General features: G+C 35.6%; 1 protein-coding gene across 3 annotated transcripts; it reads right to left on the reverse strand.

Annotated features, from left to right (window-relative positions):
- Positions 1–10543: 10543 nt before the first annotated feature.
- On the reverse strand, positions 10544–18910 carry TOM2A (tobamovirus multiplication 2A). Of its 3 annotated transcripts, none has more exons than XM_089041320.1 (7): positions 18771–18910; positions 17935–18249; positions 12812–12911; positions 12520–12600; positions 12327–12431; positions 11288–11500; positions 10544–11013 (listed from the first exon to the last, which is right to left on the reverse strand). In XM_089041320.1, exons 2-7 carry the CDS (start codon positions 18171–18173, stop codon positions 10906–10908), a joined length of 846 nt encoding a protein of 281 aa, XP_088897446.1. In that variant the 5' UTR covers positions 18174–18249; positions 18771–18910; the 3' UTR covers positions 10544–10905. The 3 variants fall into 3 exon arrangements, with proteins under 3 accessions (XP_088897446.1, XP_088897447.1, XP_088897445.1); XM_089041321.1 differs by having other exon boundaries at positions 17935–18194; positions 18771–18909; XM_089041319.1 differs by having other exon boundaries at positions 17935–18253; positions 18771–18909.
- Between the last annotated feature and the right edge of the window lie 1358 nt (positions 18911–20268).

Here is a 20268-nt window from a genome sequence, read left to right on the forward strand (position 1 = left end):
TTTTTTTTCTTTAGTGTTTTGTGTTTTTGGTTTTCATTTGTTGTTATGTTTTTTTATTGTATTTGTTTGTTCTTTCAAAAAAATAATATAACTATCAAATCATTTGTATTGAAAAAATAAAATCTCAAGAAGAGAAAAAAAATTCAATTAAAAATCGTAGTAATGCACAGAGAGTAACTATATAGAAGTGGAAACTAAAAGAAGACTATTGCATTTTGTCTTCATAAGCAATAATATTTTGTTTTAGAGTTTTTATGTAAAGATATTTCTTCTTTGTACTAATAATGAGGAAAAGAAGATATGCTCAAAGGGTATTAAAAAAAAACAAATAACAACACAATCACATATTCATGGAAAAAAAAAAACAATACCTAATGAGGGGTAAAAATGGCAACTAAAGAGTGAATAGCTATATTATTTCATGAGAGTTGGCTTTTAAACTTTCCGAGCATTAAAAAAATGCAGAGTCTGCCCAAAGGACAAGAGGAGAAGCTGTGCTCTAGGACATGAGTTGGCAGTGTATGAGTGTAGGCTATCAAATGTAGCTATTTATTTATTTGGAAAAATTTAAATTTGGGCTGGGCAGTAGCCCACCCTGCCCTTGGCATAGATCCGCTAGTAGCCTGCCCTTCTCTTTGCACCTTTAGGGTATAATTTTAATAAATATCCACTCATATTATAACACGTAGACGAGTTATACCATGCAATTATACTCCAGTTATATTACTAAACTCTTTTCAATTTGGCTGATTGGTTTTCTAATAAAATGAATAGTTCGGATTATGATATCATATTGTGTACATAAATAAACACACATGAGTATATATTAAGAGAGCAATTCTCATTAGAGTAGTCCAGATTATAATAGCATGGAGGAACAAGAAAATAAAAATTGGAGCAGTGCCCTGTAGATTGGTATATCATGTAGTCAGTTTTGCAAACACTAGTTGCAGTGCTTTGGATCCATATATTCCATGCCTCTCTTTATAAACTCTAACCTTTTGCAGGCTACTTATCTTCCTTTTTGGTGGCACCCACATGGACAGGAGTAAAGGGCAAAAACAGAAGCATAGAGCAGGGGAAAATAATGAAGATGGAGATGGGCAGGAAACTGACATGGTAAAAGCAACAGTATCAATAAAGTTAAGATACTCAAACGACGTTGTATTGTATCGTATGGTATAGTAATAGTATCAGGCAACAACATTATCTAATCCACGTATCTCAGCAAGTAAGATTTCAGCCACAACTTTAACAATCATTGTTCATTAACTAAGTAAGAGGGTAGATTGAAAAGGAAAGGAAACAAATGGTCGTTCCTCCTCCATGATGGTTAGTAGAAAATGATAGTATGAAATTAGTTGACAACTTAGACTTCAACTTTAAATTTAAATCTCTGCGATGATAAGACACACACTTTGTTTACATGATATAGACGTAACGTGTGCTGTCCAGAGTTTATCTTAAGGATCATGTTAGGGAGCTCACTAATATAATGAATTCTACCTTTATTAAATAAATAGTACACAAGTTAGCATCTAAAATTAGTCTCCGTAATAAGAACACAAAGAAAAAATCAATTGACACGCGCATGTGTCAAGGAGCTAGCACCCGATGAAGGAATGAGTAGTGGGAGTTTTTCTATTTTTTTTTTAAAAAAAAACAACTTTATTTGATGAGATAACGTAATGATATTTTAACACTCTTTTTCACCGCCACCGAGTCGGCCAACCGTCCTTAGAAAAGGAAGGGGAGATGGGTTTGAGCATATATAATATTATTTGACGATCGCATGCAGTTACTTTATGCCAGATCAGTTCTAACTTCTAAAGTTCATGTTAAAATAAAGCAAACATACATAGCAAGTATACGTGTTGAGATTGAGAACACCACATTCTTAGTTTAATGGTTGTTTCGAAGAAATCAAAGGTAGATACTAGGAAGCATTATTATACCAATTAGCTAGTGCTAAGGAATACCTTTATTCAGTAGTTAAAGATGTTCAGAGTTCGAATTCCCACTTTTGATTTTTTTTAAAATAAAAAATTAAATAATATTATCAGACAGATGTTTAAAGTAAAAGATATTCCGAGTTTAAATTCTCACTATTCTTATTATAGAGAGACGATGACACTACTTGATGGTGAATTGAGATGATACAAATGGCAACGTTAACTTCAATCATTCAATGTTGATGTTAAAATGAAAAATAATACAATGCCAAATATATATATTTTTTGTTTTCAAAATGGTTACCAAACCTATTATTTTGATTAAAACTGAATAATCACCGTATTAACCAAATTACTGAATAATTTCTACTTCAGGTAATTTTCTGCATGAACGATCCTGGAAGAAGAACTTAAATTAAAAATGAACAGTCTAGTTTCTATCATCATCCATCACTGCAAAACAAAAAAGAAGAATGAAGAATTAATGTCTAATGGAGAGAGATGAAAGAGCTGTTGCTTTCATTCCCTCCCAATAACAAATGCTTCAACAAAGAATAGGATTTGGTCAAACTCTCTGCATCAATGGCAACTTGGCGCGCCAGGCATGGAGACAGAGAGCAGTCGCTAGCCCTGCAGCTGTGCCTCACTTGGTGAACTGTAAGCCAGCCAGCCATTGAGAGAGTCAGCCTTGACTTTTTTGGCACACACATGACAAAAACATAGAGCACGTGACGACACCAGTTGAATAATCATGGCGGTGCTCTCCTTCCTTCCTCCTACTTGTACGTATTGTTTTTGTTATCCTTCTCTGGTTCTTGACAAATTAAATGACTGGACAAAATTGGACATCTTTCTGTTTCGTGGTCCAAAGTGCATGCGTATGGCTTCTCTTTTTATATTTACAACTTAAAGTTAGAATTGAATGGGAATTTTCCATTCCATTCCATACACCACTAGCATTGTTTATGATTTCTTATTGGAAAACTATATATTTTCTTCTCGGCTAACTTTATTAAATTAAAAGGAGATCTAGGGAGCACAACCCTGTACAAATCGTACCATACTGGTGATGAAGACAATAATATCTAGGGAGCTAACGTGATTCTTGAAGCAGTTGTGCTATTATCTGTTGTGCGTGTGGGCGCACGAAGTATTGTTAGACATTGATATGAATGGGACTCGAGCTGTTAGTAAACAGTATGTGTGAGCTTCATTATTGGTCTCATATATATCAATGACTAACAACGCTTCATGCGCACTAGTGTTTGCTACTGATTATCATCATTCTTATAATAGATTATATGAGAATCATCAAATTTAAACCAATCAACAATATAAGCAAAAAATAAAATAAAGTAAAGACAACCAAGATATATAACGAGGTTCGACAATGTGCGCCTACGTCCCTGAGACAATGATATTGTTGGCTTAAATTTTTTATTTTCCTTCTGTGGAAATGATTATGAGATGATGAAAGATTTGAAAATCAACTGCTAACATCAGCAGCCTTCGAGCAACAACCCAGTCCATTTTTGCCTGCGAGCTTGCCTGGGCTGGTGGGTCCCATGCCTTGCCCAAGCTAGGTTTTCTGCGCTAGAGGTGGAAATCGGGCTGGAGGGGGCTGTTGCCATGGCAAAGCCCTAGCGCTGGAGGTGCTCTTATATATCGATGACTAATACGTACCACTTGTATCAACAGTCTTCTCTCATCCGGACATCCACATGGTAATAACGTGCTGATACCATTGTAAATATAGAGGAAAGTAGGGAGTAAAAAATACAGTTATGCACAATAATAATATCCAGAAGTCCGCATAAGAGAAAAAATATATATATATATATATATATATCTCGATGGCTAATAATGTTTCATGTGCATAAGTGTGACTGATCATCTTGATTCTTGAAAATTGAAATACAAGTTTGTGGGAGCAAATAATCGCACGCCAATAAAGAGGTGCAACCTGGGCCTAAAGCTATTTTCTGAACCAAATTATCCCCGATAAAAGGAGCGTTTTCACGCGCCAAATCAGGTTAACGGAACCCTTAAATTAAGACGTGTTTCACACCTTAATTATAGAAACTAGCCAACTATAACCAAAATGTGAAGAATAATAAACAAAAGAATATATCACATAGAAACTTTTAAATAGAAACGACCCTAAAGTATTTCAACTCTTACACTACTCTTTTTACATGCTCACGCATGTTTCAATTAGTTTTCTTTTTTCTTTTTTTTTTTTATTTTTTATTTTATTTTTAGAATTAAGAAAAGATAACATGGGTAGTTATGTTCGATAAAAGTACGACCTATTATCTGATTTTTTTTTTTTAATATGAAAAAAATGTGAATTTACCATATTATCTTCATTTAATTAATAATTTCAATTCTTAATGTTTGAATTAATCAAGGGCATTTTCTGATATTTTGAATGTTTCATCATTCTCTGCTTTTACATTAAAAGTAGAGTTATAGTCATCACAAAGGTACCCCGATTGCTTGATAGCTCATTGTCTATATTCATCTTTATATATAGTGGCTAAATGATTGATCATATATTTTGGAAAATGATTGATAAGCTCTTTGATTAAGAACGCTAGGGCAGCGGTCTTCTTCTCGAATAAAGATTTAAGCTTCACCCAAAGATGGTGAGTATTGTTCTCATTAGACATCATGGAAAACACTATCATCCACTTGGTGAGTATTATTCATCTTGGTATAATCAACAGTCGACATACTTTGTGGCTTGGCCTTAATACCTTCGACGAGTACTTATGTAAATCCTCACAATAGAAAATGTCCTCCATCCTTGGTTTCCATGTCTCACTCAAATTGTTGTGTTCGATCATGGTGCTATCATATCCTTCTATTTTGTAACACCAAGTCAACCGCGACCCTAAATCCAGTTGTTAAGATCAATTAATAATAATAGGATAGAAATTATGAAACTCAAACCGGTTAACAATATAAGTAAGAAATAAAATGGAGGGACTAAAAAATTTAACGAGATTCGGTAATGTGTGCCTATTTCATATCAACGCTTCCACTATATCAAACATAAGAACGATCTTATAAAGCGAATGCCCAAGACGTGATGTATACAAGAACGAAGCCTCTACTTACTTATCATTCTCTCACACACTAATGAACTCTATTGCTTGAACTCACTCTCACTCTCACTCTCTCTATTTGGAGTGGAAGATTGACCTGATGCGAAATGGTAAATAATTCTCTTTATTAGGCACGACAATGAATAATTTGGGTGGACCCCATGGTACGCCAACTGCTTGATCCCACACGTATCAAAGGCTCACAACATATCAATGGTTGACAACACTTCTAGTGATTGATGTGATGCTAGCATGTTTTTTCTTGAAAATTAAAATGCAAATTCACCTTTGACTTGGGGACGTGGTGTAGATGCGAGAAATTATAGTTTTGAAGGCCAAGTGCAGCTGTGCAGGAAAGATTCTTTTCTGATTGTCGTCAAAGGACATGTTGATCATGCAAATGACTCGCAATGTGAAGTGGTTAAAAATAATTATTCATGCGTCGAATTTTAGGTTCAATAATTTTTCCCTCTCCGCTTATTCAACAACAACAGCAAAAATGACAGATTTGTTAGAAAATTATCAAAATGATTGATTATGGCAGAGACGAAGCAAGCCGTACCTACCACCAACCAAAACGCGCAACTATGATGAGAAAACCTCGTCACGATCCACCGACCAAACCCAAAAAAAGAGGAAAAGATCCTAGAAAACAAGAAGCAAAATCACAAAGAAATGTCGGCCTCAGATTGAAAAGAAAGTAAACAAAAGAAGTCAATTTTGATATCACTTTCCATATTTTTTTTTGGACCAGAACAAACCCACAGACAAGCAGGCACTAAAACAACTGTCTCGGTGTGAGGGAAGGTGCTTGTGTGTAATCTGACAGAACGTCATGTCGTATATGATTGGGAACTACCTCGGATCACGCCACACGACAACTAGGTAAACTAGCTTGGCCATTAATTAGGCCACGTCATGTCCTGTGCTAAGACCCAAATCCTGGATTTCGAGTAGAATATAGGCTTTTCCATTTGACCATAAACCCAAACCCTAAATTTGATTTTTCAAAACCTCTGGGTTTTTTTATTTTTTATTTTTTATGCAAGCGATATTTAGGAAGTGGGGATTCCAACACAGGAACTCAAGTTAGAATATAACATAGAATATTCCATATCCATGTTTGAATGTGCATTGCAACAAAAAGAGATTATTAAGTCTTACGTCGCATCATTTTTGAACCAAAATATAAGAATTTGGGGATGAGAAATTGGATTGAATTTTTTCAGACCCGAAGAATATGAATGAAAAATGGACTTATTAGCTAAATCTAAAGCAAACATGCTAATCACTGAAATGGCTGTCATACTAACTTTAAGAAAACATTCTGCCAGAATGCCTCACCTTTTCCCTCATGCGTATACTCCAAGCAAACAACAGTCAAATCGACTATTTTTGTTTTGTTTTAATGGTTACAAAAAAAACAAAGTGTTCGCCTTATTTAATCACAATTGGATTACTAAATGATTTTCGATTGGACTAAATGTTTTTTGTAGGGATGATCTTGAATGAGAACAATAAAGAAAAAAAAATTCGTATTATGAGATCACATTATATACGAAGTAGTGATTAGCATCGTACTAACTTAGAAAATTCATTTGTATATATAGTATATGAACACACAAGAGTATTCTCATGGGTTGAACTAGCAACAAGGATACCATGGGCTCTAGCCCAAGTAGCCTTTACAAAATATTTTATTTATTTTTATGTGATTTCATTCTATAAAAAATTAATAGTCCACCCAAATGTAGCCTAATAACTCATTGTCCACTCAACCTATAGGCCTATAATCATCTTATATTTAATTTGTTTACTTAGTTAAGAGTATCTCCAATTGAGATGTCAAATAATATGTATCAAAAATGGATTTGATGGCTGGTAACTTTAGTCAATAGAGCTATGAACTAGTGAATCGAACCTGAGTGCCCTTGGGGGAGAGGGGGAGAGTTTGGCCCACTTTTTGATTGTGGTGTCACCCTATATGCGTGGTTTATATGATTTAATGTTTATTTTTATTTCTAAAAAATTATAGAAATTGTAAGTACCAAAAAAAAAAAAAAAAAAAAGCGCATTACCTTTTAAGCTAATAACTTTAGCTAGTCCATCTGTTGAAAAATTCATGATTCCACCCTTGAGTATTGTCATCATAGAAGTATCCTATTAATTTTATGGTTGAGTCTAGATGATACTAATATGGAGGAGTGACATAGGAAACATAAAGTAAAAATTGGAGAGATGCCCTACAGATTACTGTATATAATGTATCTATATATTCCATCCACTTTATACATTCTGAACTTTTGGAGGCTACTTATCCTCCTTTTTGGTGGAACCCGCATGGATAGTGGTAAAGGAGAGAAGAAGCAAAGAACAAACCAAAAAGAATTGAAGACTGAGATATGTGGGCAGGAATTTGACATGGTAAAAGCGACAGTTCAATTATCAGTAAAGTTAAAGGATATATCGCATGGTAAAGGCAACGTATCTAATCCACTCATCTCAACAAGTAAGATTTTCAACTACAAACTTTAACAAACATTGCTTAAATGTATTTTAAGTTTAAATACATTCTCGTTTTGACCGAAAAATAAAAAGGTATTTTACAGATGATTGTACATATTCAGAGTTTACTTTAAAAAATTATAAAACACGATAGATGAATATATACGTTGTCATAGTTTTCCTCCATTAAAAAAATTATAAACTTTATTTGATGAGATAAATTAATGATTCTTGAAACATTGTTCCACATGCATGGAGTCTTCCAACCGTCCTTAAAAAAGGAAGGGGTGATGCGTTTCTTTCTGCCAGATCAGTTCTAATTTTTAACTTCTAAAGTTCATGTCGAAATAAAGAAAACATAATTAAAAATTATTTATGTTCAGAACACCACATCCTTAGTTCATTGGTTGTTTCTCTCTTTATTCTCGTAGAAATCGAAGGTAGGAACTAGGAAACATCTCTTTGGAAGAACTCCCAGGTTGGAATCTCACCGCCCCTTGATTAAAAAAAAAACCAAAGAATACTCTTTCTTTTCACTTCTTCCATTTTGTTTGTTTGTACGAAGTCTAACATATTACTCTTTCCATTCATATTCTCATTCTCTTTCTCATTCAATTTCACACCAACCAAACACCACTTAAAGGAATTGATAAAAGTAAGGGGTTTTATCACAAAACGTCTTTGAAGTTCACGAACTTATCAGATCGAATCCTTTATGTTTTTTTGTGTCATTAGTAATCTTTAAGATTAACACGCGTACTTACAGATTGAAAAAGAAAAAAAGAAAAACATTAAACGAAAAATCTGGGAACATCTCCCATTCTAAGTACTTCTAGCCAGGAAGAAAATATACAGCGGGTGAAATTCAACAGGACCAAAATGGAAAAATACAAAGAAACGGTAGCTAGCAGTCCCTTCTAATAACAAATGTAGTTTGTCAAATCTCAATTTGGTGCATTAGGCATAGATACAAACAGAAAGTCGCTAGCCCTGCAACTGTGCCTCACTCACCTAATGAACCCTAACTCTGTAAAATAATAGTGTCCAATTGAATTGAGATCTAGAATCAGCATTGACTTTTTCGACACACACATGACGACACAAGACCTCAGAATAATGGCAGTGCTCCTCGTCCTTCCTACTTGTGTATTGTTTTTGTTATCCTTCTCTTCTTCCTCACAAATTGAATGACTGGATAATATTCGACATCTCAGACCAAAAAAAAGAAGACAATATTCGACAGCTTTCCCTTTCGTTGTCCAATGTGCATATGGCTTCTCTTTTTATATTTGTAACTTCAAATTGGAATTGGATTGGAATTTTCCATGTCATTCCGCACCACTTGTCTCTTAACTCTACGGATATTTCTTCTTGGCGGCGAACTTTATAAAATTAAAAGGAGATCCAGGGAGCATTACCCTATACAAGTGGCACTAGCTCTTTGTATCATAATGGCGATGAAAACAAAAAACATGGATAACTGTAATTCTTGAAAGAGTTGTGCTACCATCAGTCGATTGTATACGTGCGCAGGATGGTTTGATTGATGGTATGTGTGTTTCATTGTTCGTCTCGTACACATAGATAGTTGACGAGTGAACAAATGTGACTAATGCAAATCCATCTTTGATATCAAACTAAAACCAATTAACTATACAAGTAAAAATTAAAGTAAAGTAAATGAGATCAGGAAACTTAACGAGGTTCAGCAATTTGTGTCTACGTCCCGTCCCGAGATACCAATAGGTACACCAACAAGTTGGTCCCACGATAATTAATGGCTTGATAATATTTCATGTATCCACAGGTGACTCATGCTAGCATATTTCTTCTTGATGATTGATATAGAAATTCATCTTTGACTTTGGGCCAAGGTTTTGGAGGCCCAGGGAAGCTGTCAAGGGAAAAAAAATTTATGACAGTCTCAATAGGACAGGTTTGCTACAAAATTGTCAAAACGATTGATTAAAGGCAGCCCCTACCACCAAAAAGCACTATAAAAAGTCACAATCCAATCCACCAACAAACCCAAACAAAAAAGACCCCGCAAAACAAGAAGCAAAACCCCAATGAAATGTCGGTCTCAAAGTCAGATTGAGAGAAGAAAGTAGAAGAACAAGTCAAGTTTGCCATCACTTTCCATTTCTTTGGGACCACAGAGAAAGCAAAGAAAGCTACAATACAAATTAAGCACTTAACAACTGTGTGTACATTTTTCCTTCTACACGAAAAAATTGTCTCGGTATGGGGGAAGGTGCTTGTTTGTACCATGCGTAATTTGGCAGAACTTCGACCAAAAAATAAAATAAAAAAAATCTGGCAGAACGACATGTCGTATATGATAAGACTAGGTAAACAAGCTTGGCCCATCATTAGGCCATCTCCAGTGCAAAGTCCCAAATCCTAGATTTGGCTTCTCCAATGGACCAGAAAACCCAAGCCCTAAATTTGATTTTTATCCCAATGGTTTTGTATTGGAGATTGGAGAAGGCCTTAGGAATCAAGAACAAGAAAATTCAAAGTCAGAATTTTTATATATAAAAAAATAATAATTAATACAAAGGATACATACATTAAAAGATAAGAAGAAATTCGACCACACCAATAAAAGCTTTTTCTATTCTTTTATTAACTGATTTATGTATAGGATTCCATTCGCCGCTTTTTCTTTTTCTATTCTTTTATTAACTGATTTATGTATAGGATTCCATTCGCCCCACGGTTGGGAACTAATGATCGATTAAGGAGAGGGTCAATCTCAGCTCAGCTCATCATGGTTGCTTGCAGCAGAACCCCTAGTTCCAGCATCACCAGATTTCATGGGCCTGCAGCTTTGGGAACTGGAGCAATAAGATTGAAAGTTTTCGTAGGCGAGGGGATTTTAGGTATATTTTACTGTTTAAATATCCTTTAAGGAAAAACAGTACAAATGTAAGGAAAAAGAAATTGGCAAACAATTGCACTTGGATCCAAACATAAAGAACCAGAAATTTGCTGATCAATTAGGTAAAAGAAATTATAACCAATAGAACAAACACATCATTGCAACTGCCAGAAGGTCTCAAGTGACTCGGTTAATAAAAATACACTCCATAACAAGCCCTAACTAGCAGTACAATTTACACACCAACTGATAATACATTTTAAGAGAAGACTCTTTCCGCCGGGAATAAGTAAAGCTCCTGAAACAAAAAAGTAAAGGAAAAAAATTGTAGTACACAAACTCAACAAAAAGGAAATGACGATCCTCTGAAAAGCTTGAAGTTCTAACACGGTCAAAGAAATGGTCTTCAGAAACCAAACCCAAGTTTAAATTTTGGTTAAATCCACATCGTTTATCACATGATGCTGCATCGGCTCCTTTCTTCTTGTGGCTGAGCTGGTACCGGCTGGAACCTGTTTGACTCAGATGGGTTGTATGTAAACTCAGCTGTATCAAGCCCGTACTGATTTTGGTTATATGCAGTGTGACCATAGTCACCAGACAAAAAAGATAACAGGCATTAGAACCATAAACCATGGAAGAGATTGTAGCATAAAAATATTATTTTATTTTATTTTTTTCGACCTGAAAAATATAAATGAAAAATGGAATTATCAGCAAAATCTAAAGCAAACCTGCTAACATGCAGATCTTAACTCTACACTATCACCAAAATGGCTATGTCTATGCATCATGTCATACTAACTTTAAGAAAACTTTTTGCCAGAATGCCTCACCTTTTCCCTCATGCGTGTACTCCAAGCATCATTTCTGTTCGGTCGTTGATCACTAGCCCCAGCAACAGGTACACCAGTTGCCGGAACTGCTGGCCTGCTATTGATCAATGGCTGTCTAATTTGTTGTCTTGGAGTAATGAGCTCATCATCACTGTCATACTCTGCTGGTTTGTTTGCTGCCCTAACCACAAGAGCTAGCAAGAAAAGTAGAGCCTGAAATTCCATGGAGAAACATTATAAAAGAAACTTTTAGCAGAAAACACCAAACAATTTTTTTCACTGCACTGGATTCAAGAATCACAACAGAAGAACACTCTCATCTTAGCAATGATTTTGTGCAGCTAAAAAGCAAATAATCTACAAAACTTTTCAGACCACAAGGAAATCTTAACCAATATCAGATAAAGATGTACAAGTCTAAGAAGAAATTTTAACTACAACCAGAAGACTCTAGCAGCAGCTGGCTGGCAATATCTGATATAACACCATTTCTAGAGAAATTGAGCATACACTTGAAGATCATAAAATCAATCATGATTACTGTCAATCCAGCCGCATGAAATAGATAACTAGAAAATATGGATTCATTCAACAAAATAAAATTCAACTTAGAAGCAAACCAGTACAAGCTGACATCAAAAGCATAACATGTTTCTTCCAATGCTACATGTTCATTAGGCCATGCAAGAACCAACCCCATGGCAGCACCCATTTCAAGTATTCTAGCCAATGAGAAACAACCGTGAGGTAAAGTTCCACAGAAGCATCAGGTTTGATAATGTTTCGCAGTTTCCTTTCAGTGATGCATTGCTAGCTAAAAGATGGCCACACCCTTATATACCTCTTATATATTTCTATATGGGAATATAAAAAATTAAAAAATATAATTCCAACCAGGGAAAAGAGACGGTCATGCCAAAGCAATCTTCCTTTAGTTGACTGAAGGATATAATCGTAATTCCACCAAAGGAACAAAAACTCAAACCAAAATATGTCGAAACTGAAGAGACCCTGACAAGATTTTGGATACTTTAGTTACCTCGAAGACAACGGCTCCAAGAGCAACCCATCTAACAATGTCCCAGTGAGCTTTCAGAAATGCATATATCATCTCAAAATCTCCACTTTTATCTGTTGGGATTTCCTGGAAAACAAATTATGACACTGATTAGATGGCCAATCATACCACTACCATCTAAAATTTCAAAACATCAGTTAATAACATAACTTACAGCTTCCCAGCTTTTGTCAAAGAATATAAAGGCTGCACCTGCCAGCTCTACCAATATCAAAAGGATCAGCAAAACCGAATACTATGACGACTTAAGGACACCAATTTTTGAAAATAAAAGAGTATAACTCACATGCACTGTACATCAAGTATATTTATCAGCTACCATGTACTATGAGTGTAATTCAGCATTATTTTAGTACGATGCCATTGTAGGCATATCACATAGCTGAAAGACCATGACATTATTATCTGATACACCATTTAGACAAAATATTGAGTAATTAGGATACACAACTCAAGCAGCAGCCATTCCGTGTCATGGCGGCCACGCAACCAAAACAAGAGATGACAAATATAATTGCTCCAATTCCAATAAACACGTAGATGAACCTGAAAAAGCATGTGACATTTAATGGAGGGAAAAAATAAAGAATTAGTAGCTTGAATTCAACAGGTATGACTCTTCAATATCCATATAAAAGTAAAAATGCAAGAATATGCCTAGATCTAGGATGGGTAAGTTACAGGTTCATTTATTTTACAAAAGGAGATGTGAACCACAGATTGATGCGGACATCATTAGTTAGTTCCCTGATTTATTAGTTTCCTAGATTCTCTAGTTTTCCAGATTTCACTAGGATTTTAGTTTCCAGAGTTTTAGTAGGATTTGATTTAAGTTTCCTAGTTTATTTTACTTAGTTCCTTGGTGGATTAGGATTTCTGTTTTAGTGAGGGATTTTTATCCTATTGTCTCTAGGTTTTAGTTTGCTATAAATACCCCCCAAGTAGTTCTTTAAAATAGAGATTTGAGATATTAAGAAAAGTTTACTTTCCAGAGATTGGAGACTCCTTGGTGTGAAGCCAAGGCGTCTTTTACCACCTATTTTCTGTTTTTCCATTGTTTTCGCTTACGCTAAACTACCTAAATTCCTAAATACTCAATTCACCCATGTCCTACATCAAATTTGGTATCAAAGCAAGGTTTTCGTTTTCCTTGGGTTCAAAATTTTCAAGTATTTCTTGCTCTTCACGCCATGTGTCAAGTGATGGCCCCGACTACGCCTGGAAAGACAGACGAGCCATAGATGGACTTTGAACATTTTTTCAGATGATGGAAAACCTATCAAAGCAAGTGGCAGATTCAGACACTAGATCCAGACTCGTGGAACGTCGCCTTGCAAACTTAGAAGCAGGTAACCAACATGATGAAGCAAGTGTGAATGGAGAAGAGAGGAATCGTGAGCGACAACGTCATGATATAAGGAATGATCGAGACGCAGAGAGCCACAATTTTCATCGTGGCTATGAGCAAGACCATGATGAAAAGGTGATAAGATAAGTGAAAGTTGACGCTCCTAATTTTGATGGTGAGCTAAATCCTAAAGCACTCCTCGACTAGTTAGCTACCATAGATCGCTATCTTGAGTGGCATGACATGTCTGAAGCTCGAAGGGTGAGATTTGCTAAGATAAAATTGGTGGGTCAAGCTGGATTGTTTTGGACCAATGTTGAAACACAGCTAGAGAGAGCTGGTGAAGAACCAATCATCCATTGGGGTGAGATGAAAGAAAGGTTGAAGCAGAAATATCTACCATTATCCTATCAACAGAGTTTGTTAGATGAGTGGCAAACTCTTCGTAAGACAACATGCAAGTTGCTGAATATATTGCAAAATTTGAGGAATTCATGTTGCGATGTGACATAAGGGAAGATCGAAGGATGACTATTTCTCAGTTTAGATCAGGACTTCGTCCAGAGCTTCAAAGGGAATTAATTCCTCATATTGTGAATACTTTAGAGAGGGTTTTTCAGATGGTACAAGAATTAGAGAAGTATTTAAAGTTGTCCAATGTAGTCAAGCAAACTGATTCTCAAAGATCTGGTTTTCATGTTGACACATCTGTGACTCCAAGTTCTACGACTTCAACATCTACGACTAATTTAGTAAAAAATGCCAAGGGAAAAGGAATGCTAGTTGATACACGTGGTGGTGGAACGCAAAGATGTTACAGATGCTAGGGTTTTGGACACTTTGCTTTCCAATGCCCAACGAAGGAGGCAACAAGAAATCTGCGTGCACACATCAACGAACAAGCTGACAATCAAGGCAAATGCGAGGAAGATATTTATGAACCCCAACAACCTGATGAAGATTGTGGAATCGACTTTGAAGTCCCTCATCCAACATTAGCAGTAGTAAGGTGTACTTCGGCTCAACCTAGGAAGGAAACTGTGGATTGGCGTAGGACTTCCATTTTCCACACTTACATCAAGTCTGGAGATAAAGATTGTAAGGTGGTCATAGATAATGGGAGTTGTATCAATGTGGTGTCAATGCTAACTGTTTCGCGTCTTGGTTTGTCACCCGAGAAGCATCTTGTGCCATACAAAGTAGCATGGATTGACAATACATCTTCTATCCCTGTTACCCAATGATGTCACGTTCCTATACAGTTTTCAACTTACAAAGATCATGTTTGGTGTGATGTGGTGGATATGGATGTGAGTCATATTCTCTTGGGAAGACCATGGATCTACGATTACAATGTTACCATCTTGGGTCAAGAAAATATGTCTGTTCATCCATAAAGGAAAGAAGATCACGATGAAGCCACTTCAACCCAAGCTCGTGAATCAATCTATACCAAACAAAGAGGAGCTAGACAAAGTAGGTAAAACCAAAGTTCTACATATCATTACGCTTAAAGAATGTAAGGAAGATGCAGAAGTTCCTAGTCAAGTGGAAGTTAAACCAGATTCTCGTAGTACTCGGATTACAAAGGAGGACCTGCCGCACATTGATCCCGACGTTTTCGAATGTTATTACAGCTTTATCTCGCCGGAGTCGAGATCTTTTCAGCCAGGGTAATTGATGCAGACATCATTAGTTAGTTTCCTGATTTATTAGTTTTCCAGATTTCACTAGGATTTTGGTTTCCAGAGTTTTAGTAGGATTTGATTTAAGTTTCCTAGTTTATTTTACTTAGTTCCTTGGTGGATTAGGATTTCTGTTTTAGTGAGGGATTTTTATTCTATTGTCTCTAGGTTTTAGTTTGCTATAACTACCCCCCATGTAGTTCTTTAAAATGGAGATTTGAGATATTAAGAAAAGATTACTTTCCAGAGATTGGTGACTCCTGGGTGTGAAGCCAAAACTCTTTCGGTGTGAAGCCAAAACTCTTTCGGTGTGAAGCCAAAACTCTTTTGGCGTGAAGCCAAGGCGTCTTTTACCACCTATTTTCTGTTTTTCCATTGTTTTCGCTTCCGCTAAACTACCTAAATACTCAATTCACCCGTGTCCTACATCACAGATGCTCATCACTATAAATGAATCACAACCAGTGAAGAGAGTGAAGACCTTATTTGTGAAAATTTCAGTACAACTGACCTATATCATAGACTAGTCTTCAGACAAAAAAGAAAAAATAGACTAGTGATCTCAACCAATTAAGTACAGGACTTCCTATCAGTAACTAGTGCAAGACTGTCTATTATGTACTCTCATTACAGAAATAGTCTCTTAATCGTGAGAGAGTAAGTGACTCCCATTTGACCACTGAGTAAGTCCTTTCAAGATCATTACCTCAATATCTTGGTTAGCTAGGGAAGGGTTACGACAAAATAACTTCTCAAGATAGAATCTGTCCTTTATAATGAGAATGGAGTTGATATCCCTTCGAAACAATCATATAAACATGATTTCAAAGGCATCACTAAAATGCTTAAGGCCATGGTTCAAATATAATAAAGATGTAGCCATGGCTCAAAGATAATAAAGATGTAAGTACAGCTGATAGACAGTACAATCTACTTTCTTCCAATAGAATTTACAGAGATACGATGGTGGATCAGACGCATAATTAAGCTTAGGGCTTCAAATAAATTCTCTAATATGAAAGTCACTATTAATATTATATAGGTGAACACATATTAGCTTATTGAACTTTGTTATCCTATCAAGAGCTTGATTAGAAATGACATTCATTTATAGAAAACAAGAAATGGGAAAATCCTTGTGATCCTACTCCTAACCTATACATGAAATAAGGGCAAAATGGAAATATTAAATATTAATGAAATAAGTGCGCCCATGTGTGAAGCTGGATGGTGCTATACTCAACATGTAAGGATTGGACTAGGATGAGATCCTAGTGTGACTAAATGTTATATGAGAGATGAGATAGGAGGGATCCACTATGTGTCTTGACGCCTAGAGTAGGCACCTCTTCATCACATGGTGATCAGCCCTATTGGGATTCCAAATCCTCTACATGAAGACTTATGTGCCTAGATTCTTGGCACGGTATCCTATATATCTTACATCAGATTCCAGGAGCAAAATTGTAGTAGGAAGCTCTACCTCTGCATGATATCTAGGCACAGGGATCACATGATCACACTTGCACCTAGACTTTGGGTGCAGGCTCCAACACAGAAAAGGGCTATTAGGCTTTTTTATGCCCACAAAATATTTACAGATAACTTCTCCTGTACACTTCATGAAGGGCATATGCGCAAAAATTCACTTGGAGGAGCACACAGGCACATCCATTGTAGCCATTCGGATCCAGCAAAATAGGGATACCTTGGAGGGGTTCCACAAAATCTTCCCCGGTCAGACAATGCATTAGATATTTACCTAAAGAGGTAGGTCCTTGAGCAGGTCTTACGTTAGCCCCAAGACATTGGTCTCTAACCAAAAAAGAAAATGCTTGAGTTTGAGAAGCGTCTGGTCCAGTGGGTCCATAAACACACTAGGATGGGCAATATTACTCAACCAAACAATAAAACTGAACTCCGTGCCTATGAATTTGTTACTGAGGAATATCTGCAGCAGAAGATCCTGAATTTGAGACTTTCTACGCCAAAAATATTCTTATAAATCAAGGTACTTGTGCTTGGATGGCGACTCAAAATGTCCAAGTCTTTGGGTGGAACCATATTATATTTCATTTTGACCTACAATTCTTGATATGCATTTGAATAAATCGCTCAAAACAGAGAAACAAAAATTTCCGCAACAACCAAAGTCAAGCTAAGTTTCTAAATTATAGACTCATTTCACATCCAAACTGTTAACTAAGATAACAGACTAGTTAATTAAGAGAAATCTCCAGTTGGATAAAAAAAAATAGGGAGGAAAATGATTTCATTCCTAAGGTTTTCAATCATTTTATATCATCTTTCTACTTCTCTAAACTTACATACAGTCTACGATATCAAATTTGAAATAAATAATAACAACTATGTGATATCAACTGTAAGAAGATAAGTCTGTCATAATCATCGTTGTTATCTTGTTTAAGCCATATCTAAAATCCAAATAAACAACAGATACCCTCAATTGTAATAAAACAAAAGATTAACTAGCTATAACTCAAAAAACTGAAAAAGAAGTTTGTAGTAGGCATACCAAGCTTTTGGCAAATTATCCCAGATATTAGATGAAAGAGACACAGTCATGAGCATAGGTCGGCTGAGCTGTATCAAAGCTTGATTGTCACCCACAAGCGAAGACATGGCAACTGTGTCAGCAGCTTTCAGGTATTCAACCAGCAAGTAGATCCCATAACCCACCATGGCCAGCCCCACTAGGGTCAGAACAAAGTTCAATAGCTTCAATAGGCACTCCCAGCACCCTCTGCAGGCCATCTTCAACAAAGTTCTTGGACCCTTCAATTTCCAAATTCAAATCAAATGGGTCTCTTCTATTTCATCAATTAGCCCACTACCTTCAACAAAAGACCCACATTTAGCCCCCAAGATCAATAACACAAACATACAATTCTGGCTACTAACTTTCAGAAGTTTGCAACTAATCTGGTAATTGACGTATTAAGCTCTGTTTGGTTGCTGGGAAGTGTACTCAAACCTTTTAAACGACATCAATAATTGTCTAAGATCAGGGTCATAAATAAAGGAAAATTATTAATTTTTTTTAAAATTTATAAAAACCAACCCCCGCCACGAATTCAGCTGAAGCTTATGAAATTTTTGGCTTGGTTGACTTCTAATTCTTTTTTACCAATAGCAAATCTGAAATGAGACCCATATTTCAATTTTCCCTCAACTTCCTCAGCAACCATTCAAGTCTCCTAGAAAACTCAACTACCTCAATTTCCTAACCTAATCAACTATGATTTTCCAAACAACACACACTGAAAATACAATCGATGAAGCTAAATGCAATATCAGATTTATAAAATCTAGCATAGATCGGAAGATGAGCAAAATTCGAATTAGGCTTACAGATTAGCGCGGATGATTACGAGAGCTAATCGGATTTCGAGCTTTATCGGATTCTAAATTCGGATAGAGGAAGAGGAACAGAGACGAAGCGAAAAGGAGAGGAGCACCTGTATTTTTTGCCTTTTGTCTACTTGCCAGCTTGGCATTTTTGATTTGTCCCCATCCTCCTTTTTGCTTTGTCACCGTTTACTATTTTGGAATGACGTTAATGACCTTGTTTCTGCATTTCTATTTATGCGTATATCTCTTAAGGATAGTCTGGTCAAATCCAGTAGCTATGAGTTTTCGGAGAGAAAATGCCGTGCCGACATACGACATCGTTTAACCTGTCTCTGTCCAGAATCGTCTGCTTTGCCATGTCTGTTCACCTTTGGGAAAAGAAAAAAAACAAGAGAGAGAAAAACATTTTAGACTTATAAGTCAACAGAACAAAAAAATGACCCCAAAAAAAAGAATTTATTATGCAAAAATTAAACTGTAATTTAAGTCTTCTTTAATAATACGTTTGTTTAATATGACTTGTTATGTAATTTTGATCTCGACTTTTGTTTTTGTAATTTGCTAAGATTATCTTCAGTTATAGGGCTAAATGTAGTTCATGAATAAATTGCATTTTCATGTTCTTGTAGTTGAATTCAAACAAACTTGATTGCCTCAATTCAGTACGCCTTCAAATTATAGTCAAATTTTATATTACCTCTTGAAATTTAAAGTGATTTTATCCTTAAAATCGATATTTTGCATCGCACTTTATTTCATGTCATTAAGTACATTGATATGTCGGTTCAAAATGCTTAAATGACCCATAGAACCCGTTATTTTATTCAAATGTATGCGACAAAAGTGTAATGTATGCGAAAAAGTTGTGGCCTCCAGTGCTTTCGCTGTATTAAAATTAAATATGTTAATGTCTCACAACACATTCCGACTTAGAAGTTAAAAAAATTGTAGAAGAATCTGTGGAGTTGCACTACAAAATAAACAATAATACCTAACCGTCGTGGTTCAAGACATCAACAAGTCAAAATAACATTGGTCAAGTTTTTTTATACGATTTGGTTCATACCTGCCACTCTACACTTGCTTTTTATTTCTTATAAAAATAAAAATAAAATTACTTGTTTTTTATTTTATTTTCAGTACCAACGTGGTATTTTGTACGCTGCACATTATTTATCAACTTAATTACTGTTTTGTCCCTTTGCTTTCAATCAAATTTCACACCTTATGCTGTTTCATAAATTCTGTCAAGAAATTCTTTATGTATTCTAGCGTGGCAATGGTAAGAGTTCAATTTTTTTATTAATATAATTTTTTTAACAATCCAAATCATCTATTTTCAAATCTTCATTCATAGATCATAATTACAAAAGATCATGTAAATTGAAAATCATTAAGGCATCTAATTGAGAGCAACAAAATAGAAGAATACAGTGCTTCAAGAAAATACTATAATAAAAACCATCTAACTGAGTTGTCAAATGGTTTTAGATTCAAG

This window comes from Prunus mume, linkage group LG7 (assembly GCF_029339155.1).
Source record: "Prunus mume cultivar Tortuosa linkage group LG7, ASM2933915v1, whole genome shotgun sequence".
Taxonomy (NCBI): Eukaryota; Viridiplantae; Streptophyta; class Magnoliopsida; order Rosales; family Rosaceae; genus Prunus; species Prunus mume.

Coding starts and splice junctions, on each gene's coding strand:
- TOM2A (XM_089041320.1), bottom strand. CDS start 18,173: ATGGCCTGCAGAGGGTGCTGGGAGTGCCTATTGAAGCTATTGAACTTT. Junction 12,912..17,934: donor GATAATTTGCCAAAAGCTTG/GTATGCCTACTA, acceptor ATGCTTTTTCAG/GTTCATCTACGTGTTTATTG. Junction 12,432..12,519: donor TTGACAAAAGCTGGGAAGCT/GTAAGTTATGTT, acceptor TTTGTTTTCCAG/GAAATCCCAACAGATAAAAG.